The 11,453-nt window shown below is 41.7% G+C and overlaps 1 protein-coding gene across 1 annotated transcript; it reads right to left on the bottom strand.

Annotated features, from left to right (window-relative positions):
• Positions 1 to 376: 376 nt before the first annotated feature.
• Positions 377 to 6,536, bottom strand: LOC123452848 (squalene synthase 1-like). The gene is made up of 14 exons (XM_045129568.1): positions 6,339 to 6,536; positions 6,205 to 6,247; positions 5,949 to 6,038; positions 5,778 to 5,853; positions 4,937 to 5,006; positions 4,217 to 4,360; positions 4,016 to 4,120; positions 3,607 to 3,753; positions 2,790 to 2,865; positions 1,548 to 1,636; positions 1,040 to 1,131; positions 926 to 968; positions 729 to 837; positions 377 to 645 (listed from the first exon to the last, which is right to left on the bottom strand). The coding sequence occupies exons 1-13, from the start codon at positions 6,519 to 6,521 to the stop codon at positions 781 to 783; spliced, it is 1,215 nt and encodes a 404-aa protein (XP_044985503.1). The 5' UTR covers positions 6,522 to 6,536; the 3' UTR covers positions 377 to 645; positions 729 to 780.
• Positions 6,537 to 11,453: the final 4,917 nt, after the last annotated feature.

Here is an 11,453-nt window from a genome sequence, read left to right as displayed (position 1 = left end):
CAGAACGGTGACAATCCAACGACAAGTGAAGTGTTTTTTTTTTGCAACTTGGATCTTGTTTCAGAAATCAGATGCGGCGAGGATGCTATTGCAATTTCTGCAATAAGAGTCCTGTTACAGAATATTTGAAAAGAAAAGATTATGCAACACGGATCTCGTTGCAAAAAAATTGAAAAGATTTTTTTTTGCAACAAGAGTCTTCTTAGAGAAAAATAAGAAAAGACGCATATAGATTCATCAATGTATCGGATGGTTCACGAGGCGGCGGATCTTTATAAAAAGATCCGCCGACCGACGCGTAGCATGCCCCATAGAAAAAAAGAGAGAGCCCAACCACAAGCTTGTTGGACAACTGTAACCAAATTGCTCAGGTGGCACAGCAAAACGATTATGCATCACATACATTCACAAATCAACAAAATGTAGCATCACTGACAACCAAGGCGCCACGCCAAATTCATAGGATACATGTTACCAAGAAAGTCTCTCCTAGATTCAAACAAATTACATGCTCAAACAACACATGGGACGACAGAAATAAAGAACAAAAACAATTAGCATGCATGGCACCAGCAGGGTACATAGCACAATACTACATGCAAACCAGCCATATCCATCTGCAGTCAGGAGGTACACGTGCAAAACCTACACAAAATGCAGTTCCCAATCAGCATTGTTAAGCACAAACGAAATATCGTCGAGCTGTTACTCGAAACTGATCAGCGTACCATATAGGCGAGGCGGTGCCACGAAGAACACAAAAGGACCATGTTGACCAGATCACTTGCCATACAGCACGCCCAGGATAATAGCCACCAACAGGAGCACAATCATGATCTGTGGATGTCACATAAAGCGGCTTGAGACAATTATACAACAGAGAACTTGCAGGATTTTTCAGCTTATAGATATTGTTATTACTCACCAGCATGGGCATTCTATACTTCGACTTCTCCAGGTCGTATCCCCTGTAGAATCAGACAATCAGTGAAGATGAAGATATCAGCAGTAAAGTACAACTCTAAATCATGCAACAAACCTTCTCTTTAGCAACCCAGATGACTTGCAAGTTTTCTTTATTGCATCTACACGCTTCCGTGTCAGCGCAGCATTTGGGTCGTTATCATCAATCTGGACACGGCGACCAAGCATATTATGGATAAAATCACAGCTAGACAACAACTGAGGTAACCATGAAAAGTCATCACTAACAGCAAAAAGGGTGAGGGGCAGTACGGAGTTTTCCCTAAACTTGGCCATTTGGAGCAAAATTATCAGATGGTCAAAAAGGAAATGTCAACTTTATACAAATAGATATGAATTTAGGAGCTTAGCCCACCATCATCTTGAAACATAGCTACGTACTTATTGATTTCTGAGCTCAAACGTAAGCCATTCTAAGTGATCCATAAATCTACAAGACTGTCTTAGCCAAAACAATGAAAACATTATTCCAACAAGTTTCTGTAACAGGGCAAAATATCTGAACGTTCAATTATATGTATGCTAGACTACATTTTTCTTTGCATCCATACTCCAGAGCATACCTTCGACTCTAGCAATGAAGAGAACTCATAGAAAGCAGAATAGACATCTGATATCGATTTTGTCTCATCAATTATCCGTGCAGTCAGCCCTGAGAGATAGGGAGTGCATGTTAAGTTGCCGGTCAGGTCAGAACAAACAGAAAGTTGCACATGACTGAAATATGCAAATTATTCCAATAGACTAAATAAAAGTGGCAATTTTTTTGCGAGGCAAATAAAAGTAGCAGTTGGTTAAAAGAATAATAACAGTTTTGGCAGAAAGAGCACAACAACAAAAGCAAATTCTAGTTTGCTCCTTCTTATCTGATTACGAAAACTGAGGTTCTTCTACTCAAATGTTAACCTATCTGTCCGAGAAGAACACAAAACCGCAAACCACTTCGAAAGGTTCACATCTTTATTGATCACCCCCCACCCCCACCCCCCAACGCACACACATACACAATAACAATGGTCATAATTTAACTACTATCATAATGCCTACGGTGGATCCTACGTCAGTTCGGGAAATAATATAAAATTAGCGGAATAAAAATTAAACTAAAATATATCAGTTGTCTGATGCCAAGGAATATCCGAGCACTCCATGATGTGATTTGTCGTGTTGATTCCTATTCATACAACAACCATACAACGCTATGTAAATAAAATGCATATGGTAGAAATGTGATGTAAAGAAGTAGAGTATAGCAGAATTTATCCCGAAAATGCCATTTGGAGCTCGGGCTCCATGACACCCTTTCTTTTTGAAAAATTCAAAATTCAAAATTTCTGTTTCAACAAAATCTGAAAGAAAATATGCACATACACAAGGATGAAATGTATATGCGTGCAAAAATTTAGGATGAAATACATTAATATGCGATCTGTGCAAAAAAAAATAATTCATGAACTTTTGGGATGAATAGTACCATGTGTTAGAATGCCACAAATTTGTCTTTTTTGCATAGATCTCGTTTCAACGTATTTTGTTCTAAAAATTTACACACATGTGTGTTATGCCTCCACGTATATCCATATTTATTTTCAGATTTTTTTGAAATGTAAAAATACGAATTTTGATGAATTTTGGGGTTTTCAAAAAGAAGGCTCCATGGAGCCCGAGCTCCAAAACGCCTCACTCAATTTATCCACATTAAATTCCTAAACATAGTGTGAAGGTGTGAAGAGGTGATCTAACGGGTATTTTCTGGTAAATTGCAGGCTAGTACAGCTTGCCAACTTGAACTAAATATGTCTTACCACGCCTCATCTTAACAACTCCTCTAAAGACTTTCACATTATTGTAGCAAATAGCACAGGTCCCAATTGCCATTATCTGAAAATACAAACAGTTGAAAAATATGTGTGGTTAATAAAGTTGTTTCAAGAATAGAGGAAGATCGTACTTCAACAAAAAAAGGCAAGTCAAATCATACCACCCACCACTGTATAACTAGGAATGCTATTGAACTTTGATGGAGATGGTAAAAACAAGAGCAAAATATTAAATATCTCACTCAAATATTTAGAAGGCCAATCAGCCATGACACACAATGAAAGATACTAACATCGCAAAATAGCTAGTGATTTGTAACATAAGTTTTATGTTATCATTGCTGAAAACTAGCCTGAGTAGCAACTATTTCCACTAGGAAGGGTACAAATGTTGAGTGTGTATACAAAAAAGGAGGCACAACAGATCCAAAAGAAAATTGTGTGCTGGTCTAGATCAATCCTTGGTTACAACCTTGTGCCATGGATAAAACTAATCATTATTGATTTCCACAGAATGTAATACGTCAATTACAATAATATGGTATACCTATCTTTAATCCTTGGCACCTACCACTAGCAACACCAATTACACCCAGGAACCAAAATAATAAAGATTCAATTATCATAAATCATGGCTAGTACCATAAATCTATTCTGAGCTATGAGCAAGTTTCACTTATATACCACTAGATTGTTAGGCAGTGTATTGCAAGGGCATTATTTAGTCCTAGTAGACAGTGAAACTCTTAACAGGAAATTTTAACTGAAGACTGTAACAGGAAAAACTAGCACTACAGTGTACCTGAGGTATCGCACAAAAACGAAAATTGGAATTGTCCTTTAATGCTGACATGTATTGAAGGCAGTCGTGGGCATGGATCAAAGCATTGGTCACCATATCATTCAAGCACTGCACAGCCTTTTCTGAATTTTCCTCATATTTCAAATCCTGATTAAATATCCCAAAACAAATGCATCATTGTGGAGCTGAAAATTGCAGGTGCTACTTGAACAAAAAAAATGTGATAAAGGGATGATGAATTTATGATGATTGTAGACTTTCCAACAAAGGTAAATGGATTGGATTGGACATTTAAATTTCATTATTGACTGTTCAATCGAATATTTTAACTACTGTCAAGCACCAGAGTTTTGCATTAAATTTACAATATGATTCATAATGCAATTCCCTTGTTGATGGGTTGATGTACCTCAAGTTTATCAACATATTTACTCCATATTTCTCGAGGCCAGAACATACGGCACTTTGGTATCTCATTTATGTCCTCCAAATAGTCCCTTATTATATTGGTTTTCTGCAGTTGGAAGTCCAAATATTAGTTAGAGAGTTAAATGTAAAAAGCAAGTTCTTATTTCGTGCAAGTACAGAAATTTGATTGAACTAAACATACCTGTAGAAATAAACCCATTGAATTTGAAAGATGATCCGGAGCCAGATCTTCTGTCCCAGTAGCATGAAAGAGCCTAGAAAGTCCATACCCTACTAGCCCTGCTACGTAGTGGCAGTACTCATCATAGTCATCAATGGTTTGAACCTACAAAATAAAGGTGTTCCCAATAACGATATCAAGGCTTATAATAAGTAAATTAATAACTACAAGCAAGTTAAACATGCATCACTTCTATTCACAGATCTCAACACCCAAACAAAATATGATATCAAATACTCCCTCCGTCCGGAATTACTTGTCGCACAAATTGATAAAAATGGATGTATCTAGAACTAAAATACATCTAGATACATTCATTCCTATGACAAGTATTTCCGGACGGAGGGAGTAGCTTTTTAGTCATAATGTCCCAATCGAGATAATCATGTAGCATATTTACTGTTGATCACAAATCACCAAGGGAAAGTTTGGCTGTATCAAAGTTCATGTGGTACATCAGAAAGTCATGGCAAAGTGTTTGTCTTATTAATGTGACAGCTACAATTATCTATGCTACAATGCTCCCAACCGTCTTCCTTATGTAGAGTGACCAAACATTAACAGATTACTAGACAACCCATAACAGAAATTTCAGACCAGATGCGAAAAGGAAAGCATTGATGAACTTGACCGCAGGAAAAAAGAAGGATTGAATATATTGGGTGATCTAGATTAACATACCTCCATGCATATAAATTTAGCCATTCCTTCTCCCATTCGCCTAGTGATTTCTTCAATAGCCTTTTGGTATCTGAAAACAAAAGAAAGATAATTATATTCTGCAAGTTTCAAAAGAACTTGCCTGCACTTAATGGACAAACTGTGGCTGATGGAAAAAACAAATGCGGAAAAGAAAGCTTCATTTGCAACAAGTGAAGTAATAATACGATGACTTTAATAGACAGGTTCTGAAGACGGACAGTATATATGTGACATTTGTTTTCTTGCATATAAACATCTGCTAGATGGCAAAACTGTGTCTAGTGTACTAATGGTATGATGGCTTCACAAATTAAAGTGCCACTGTACAAATGGTATGCAGATAACAAAACATGTGAGGGTGTGTCATTTATACCACCTGGAAGAAATATTCAACACAAAACAAGCAAAAGCTGGCATACGCTCTAGTGTTTATGATTCTGAGTACAGTAAAGAAAATCTTCAGAACATGCAAGTACATCCGACTATTCAATTATTTGTAATCTCTTTCTTTGTATGGTTCTCATGTAAGTGTAACTACGAGCATTTTACTTATTCTTTTTTTACTCCACCCTTACAAACCTTACTGACATAACAATCTCACTACTAATAGCCAATAAAAGCTCCATACAAAATTAAAGAAGTCTTATGAAGTGGCATCAGTGCTGACTAAATGATTGATGTGCCCCCCAAAGACTTTTGACAAAACAACAAGAGGACAATTCGTACGAAGGCACAAGTTCCCAACCACATACTGGTAACTAGGAAAGTAGTAGAGAAAATTATGAGAAGGGCTGTGAAGCTGAGGAACAGGAATCACTACCCTTCGCCTAGCTCCAAGAAAGCGGTGGAGACTTGTCTAAAATTATCCATGAGCACCCTGTAGTCGTTTGCTCCACCTGAAGGCCAAAGTACATGATAAGATCAACAGGAAGAAGAGCGTAACTGAGCACAAGGACAGCTTGTTCTTAAAGCAGAGAGATGTGATGCATACATGAGAAAAGCCAGTCCGGGTTGTAGATGTGGCGGTAGAAGTCCCGGAGGATGGGCAGCTTGACCTCGTTAGGGATGCCAGTGTCGTCCTCTGCAGTTAGGCTAATCAGAGTGGGTAAACGGTGGTGGGTACTAAAAAGGAAAGCGGTGATGAATTTGGTCCCAGCCAAAGAAAGCCGAACATGTCAAAGGTTGTACCAAACGCGGCAAAAGGAATTCAAACAAACGCAGTGAGCGGTGGGAGTGAGGGTACCGACCGACGGTGTCCAGGGCCCGGAGCACGAGGTAGAAGACGCACACCTGCAGGAAGGGTCAAAATCAGCGGCCGTGGGTGCCTCAGGGATTCCAGGGATCGGAGGGGTTGAAGGGGGGAGAAGGAGCGAGCGGTTACGGCATTGCGGAGCTCGGGGCCGAGCTGCTGGATGACGAGCGCGAAGCTGCGGGAGACCCGCTGGAGCATGTCGTAGGCGAAGGCCCAGTGCGCCTCGGGCGGGATCTGGCGCCTGATCCGCCCCGCCGCCACCTTGAGCCTGACCAGCGCCGCCACCTCCTCCGGCCGCGACAGCACCCCCATCGCCGCACCCGCCGCCCGGACCGAAAATCCGCAAATCACAAACCAAATCCCCACCCCCTCCCGCTCCACTCGGCGCGGCCCGGAGGGATCCTGCGGCGAGGCGAGGCGAGGCGAGGCGAGACGCGATGGTACCGAGGCGCTGGGTGCGTGCGTGTGCGCGGCTGCGGTTGTGTTGTCGCCGCCCGCCGGGGATGTGGCCGTGGTATTTATGCGATTTGATCCCCCTCCTCCTCCGTGGGCCGGGTGGCGGCGCTTCGCTGGTCGGCTGGTGACTTTGCGTCGCGCCCGCACCGCACACGGACCCGGCTGGCGCGTCAGCCGGTGCCGGATCTGCCTGTGCCTGTTTTTTTCTTTTTCGAGAAGAGACAACGCGGTGGAGGCGCCCACGTGGTGACGGGGCCCGCGGGAAGTAAACTCTGCTGGGCCGGCGGCGGCCCGCTGGATGGATGGATCGGGAAGACGGGACGCATGCCTCCACTTGGATGGATGTGGATGTGGATGGCGTCGCACGGCACAGGAGATTGTTGGCATCCGGTCAGCGGGGCCGACCACCCACCGATGGATACAACCAACAGTTGGTTCGTTGCTTGGACGGTCGTCGATTCGGCTTTGATTTGTTTGCCGGGCCGGGCCGGGCAGGGCCGGGCCGATCTTCTTCCTTCCCGGTGGGTCGCCATGTTGGCGTGTTTGACCGACTGAAATAAAAACCCTGCCTCGCCTTAATTAGCTTGCCAGGATAATCTTTTCTTTTCTTTTAGGCAGGATGATAATCCTTTTTTAGTCGCTGTTATGTTAGGGGATAATAATGATCTTCTGCTTGGGTACGGCGTGATGTCTCCGCGTTTGCGGCGTTGAACCGACGGCAACCAGAGAGAGAGACACAAACGGCCTTACCTGTGGAAAATTCCTGTGGTGGCTTCACAGGTTTCGTCCACAAAACGTGTGATACCGATGCGTTGTTCAAAGTGATTTCTATGACTTTAAATCAGAACCAGCTTAGAACATCTACAACCGCACTGCATAATTTTTGGTCCTTCAAACATGCGTAAACGTGTCTGGACATGTTTATTTTGACGCTTTAGTTATTCGTTCGCGTATCCATGTTTCTCATTTATTTTTTTACTAGTAAAAATGTCAATGCGTTGCACCAGGTTAGATTTTTGGATCATGTATTTCGTATTTGACCCCCTTCTATCATGTTCTTCGTCAACATCTACTTAAACTCCGCACCGCCTTTGAAATGCAAGTAAAACATACGACAAATGATTATATATAGTAGCGACTAATACCTCTATACGAACTCTCCAAACAGAAGAAAATAAAAGGTAGTAATAGAAACAATTTCCTTCATATGAATTGGTGCCCATCAGCTCCGAAGAACAGCTACTTGCATCTGTATCAGTAGCAATTGAAAGTTAAGTTGTAAATAAAGGCAAAAACTGCTCGGCACAAACTTGAAAATTTGATTTCTGTAAAAGATATAGCAATTTCAATGGTCATTATTTTAGCAGTCTTATTTTACTTTTTTTTCATAAAATTTAATATCCATATATCATAAAATGACCTGCATGATTATAGATTTTAAATAAATTACATTAAGTCCAAATGGCCGAAAGAGTTGTTCATAAATATAATGAATTGAACAATGCCTATATTTCCTTACTCAGAGTATTACTGTACTATAATTTGGACCTTGCTGGTATAGTTGGATATTGAAAACTCCTTATTTCATTTAGTTCATGAACAATTGTTTCTATGGGGGAACCGGACCCATGGAAGGTATTTTTTTCTCCAAGGGTCCTCATATTTTCTGTTGTGTGTCTTTATATGTGTAAAGGTCAAAAGAGACATGTCTTTGCGTTTTCGACACTACAGTACAGTAGTACTAATTCGTAAGCTGTGGCCTTGTTAGCTCCACTGGAACCGCAAAATTCTGTCTGAAAATTTGATCTCCCCGCACACGTTTTGCGGCATTTTTTAGCTTTCTTTCTTTGAGTGCCGCAGAGGTTTTTTGTTTGCTGCTGTTGCAGAGTTCTTAACCCTGGTGAAGGTTTCTTTGCTTCGGGGCCACCCTTGCAGTAGATTTCAGGGCGAGCCTTGGCATAGCTTCACCATCTTCGCTTGGGTTTCCCTCTCCTCCGGGAAGACCTCTCTTATCTTTGCTTCATGATCAAGGCTGGCTTGGTTAATCGGATCCATTCTGTCTCAAATCCTGACACATGTATGATGATGCGCTCGCTCGCTCTTGTTTCTGACGGCTCGTCGACGCAGGGTCCGGCGCCCAGCGACTCGAAGCGGTTCTCTGGCGTGGTGCCGCCGACGGCGCTTGTCTTCCTCGCGTTGGTGTTCGTCGCCGGCGCCATCGTCACGCTCACAAGCTGCAATTTCTGAGTAGTTTCTGTACACTAACTCATGTAGTTACAGATGCCTTCAAGCACAAGCGGCGACCCCGATACCCCAGCAAGGTGACCGAGCACCGGCAGCCGCTGACCAGAGAGCAGGAGAAGCTCGCCGCCGAGGCTGAGTTCAGAACTTCAGATAGATAGGTAGATGGATGAGAATGAGATACCTTTTTTCCTTTTACTCTTGTTTATCTAAGATCGGACGATCAGGCATATAACTGTTTGTAATTAATATTAGAAGTGCAATCGGAAAATCACGCCTCCCGTGGAGCTAACAACGCCGCCGGTGGAAGAAGCCCCTGACATCTGCGAGGTCAGTCAGTCAGTCAGAGACACATTGATTTCAGTTTCAGAAATCAGAACAGTTGCTGAACAATCGTTGCTTGCAGAACCAGTGCCGCCGGTGGAAGAAGCCCTGACATCTTGCTGAACATTCATATTTAGATAAATGTAAGATAAGAATTTTAAGACGGAGGGAGTATTAAACTTGCTGGAAGTACTAAAATGATTAGCTTCGCTGGCATGATCTTCTCCTTGCGTGGGTCGCTATGCTTGGGCGTTTGACCTCTTGTAAAAGAATTCGATCTGCCTTAATTAGCTTTGCTATAAGATAATCTTTTTTTAGGGCAGGATATTTTTCTTTTTTAGTCATTGTTAGGATAATCTCCTGCTTGCTTACACCGTCATGTTTGCACCACCGACCCAAGAGGTACACCCAAATGGCCCGATCTGTGTAAATTCTTGTGCCTTCAGAGGCTTCGCGGAGAAACCGTGTGATTTGGATAGGAATAAACTTGTGTCAACGATGAACTTTCATTCCTCACAAGCTCATGGATTAAAGTGTTTCATAACTAATGGTGTCTTGAAACAATTTTCACATGGTTTCTTCACTATTTTTTTTTCAAGGAATGAAAGTGCTTTCACCAGAGTCTCATCACATCCAAAAGGTGATTTTCATATCAATGAATTTGATGCTCAAATTATAAACAACCGAATCATACATCTATTCGGTAAACATAGTTTGATTGTAAGTATTGTATATATTATTCTTACAACAATACTTTCTCCGTTCCTAAATACAAGTCTTTTAAAAAAATTCATTAAGGGTCTACATATAAAATAAAATGAATGAATCAATATTTTAAAGTATGTTTATATACATCCGTATGTAGCTGTAGTCCCTAATGAAATTAAAAAAAACTTATATTTAAGAACGGAGGAAGTACAATACTAGTAATATATCAGATGTTAACTATTACTGAAACCGTGTATCTGAATTGTACACTTAAACTAATAGCCTCAATTTTTCTACCGAAAAGAATCATCCACGCACTGTCTTTTCAAATAAAATCTTTCATTGCAGCATAGCCCAGTAGGATAGAATTTTTGTTGGATTTTTTTTCGAATGTGGACTAAAAGAACCGGAGGGATTACACTTTGTGGCTTCGGAGGTTTTGCAGAGAAAAACGCGTGATTCAGATGTGTCCGAAGTGATTTCGACTACTTTGAACCAGAACAAACTTAGAGCACGTACAGTTGGTGTGGTAGATAAATTTGGGATTTTTTCACGATTTTAATCCATGGGATGAAAGTATTTCACGGAATGAACTCTGATTGAAACCATTTCACGATCTGACCTTTTTTGAAACGCCAGAGCCCGTGGCGTTGCAGACGCACATAGAAACGCCAGTCTAATGTGGCGTTGCAGACCCACTCAAACGCCAGTCTAATGTGGCGTTGCAGGCCACGAGTGAAACACCATGGTCCATGGCGTTTCAGCAGTACACATGTTGCTCGCAGCATGCCGTGGGCTGGCTGGATGTAGTCGCTGCGTTCCATAGTGGGTCTGCAACGCCAACACTGTTGGCGTTTCACAATCGGCCTGCAACGCCACATTAGACTGGCGTTGCAAGAAAGAAAAAACGCCACGGTAGACAGGCGTGTCACTGTAGGGCAGCAACGCCAGCACTGTTGGCGTTTCACAGTGGGTCTGCAACGCCAGTGTAGACTGGCGTTGCAAAAAAGAAAAAACGCCACGGTACACAGGCGTATCACCGTAGGGCAGCAACGCCACGGTAGACAGGCGTTGCATAGTGGGACAGCAACGCCACGGCTTGTGGCGTTTCTAAAAGGGTCAGATCGTGAAATGGTTTCAAATCTGGTTCATTTTGTGCTCATGTTTAGAAAAAAAGGTAAAAACAGTGAAAAAATCTATAAATTTGCCTCTTAAATATCTGCGGATATGTTTGGACGTGGCCGTTTTGGCTCTCTATTTATTCGTTCATGCAGGCATGTTCCTTACTTTTTCCTTACTTTTTTTTCATACACATCCAATGAAATGCATGTGATTGATAGAGAATAAAAGTGAGAATGGAAAAAAAGGCCCTGTGATGGGTCAAATTCTATATGATGGATGCATGACCATTTACCGGACATGTCCAGACATTGCTCATACTCATCTCATATATAAAGGCAATCTAAGTCTCAAACTTTGAGTGCAAGAATTTTGAAGGCCTCGTACTTACCCCAT

This window comes from Hordeum vulgare, chromosome 5H, assembly GCF_904849725.1.
Source record: "Hordeum vulgare subsp. vulgare chromosome 5H, MorexV3_pseudomolecules_assembly, whole genome shotgun sequence".
Lineage (NCBI taxonomy): Eukaryota > Viridiplantae > Streptophyta > Magnoliopsida > Poales > Poaceae > Hordeum > Hordeum vulgare.
The sequence above is the reverse complement of the archived record's forward strand: the minus strand, read 5'-3'. Positions and strand labels throughout refer to the sequence as shown.

Excerpts from the sequence above, each read along its gene's own strand:
- LOC123452848 (XM_045129568.1), bottom strand. The coding sequence starts at position 6,521 with ATGGGGGTGCTGTCGCGGCCGGAGGAGGTGGCGGCGCTGGTCAGGCTC. Across the intron at positions 4,121-4,216 it reads CAATGGGTTTATTTCTACAG|AAAACCAATATAATAAGGGA; the intron begins GTATGTTTAGTT and ends TTCCAACTGCAG. Across the intron at positions 3,754-4,015 it reads AATATGTTGATAAACTTGAG|GATTTGAAATATGAGGAAAA; the intron begins GTACATCAACCC and ends ATATTTAATCAG.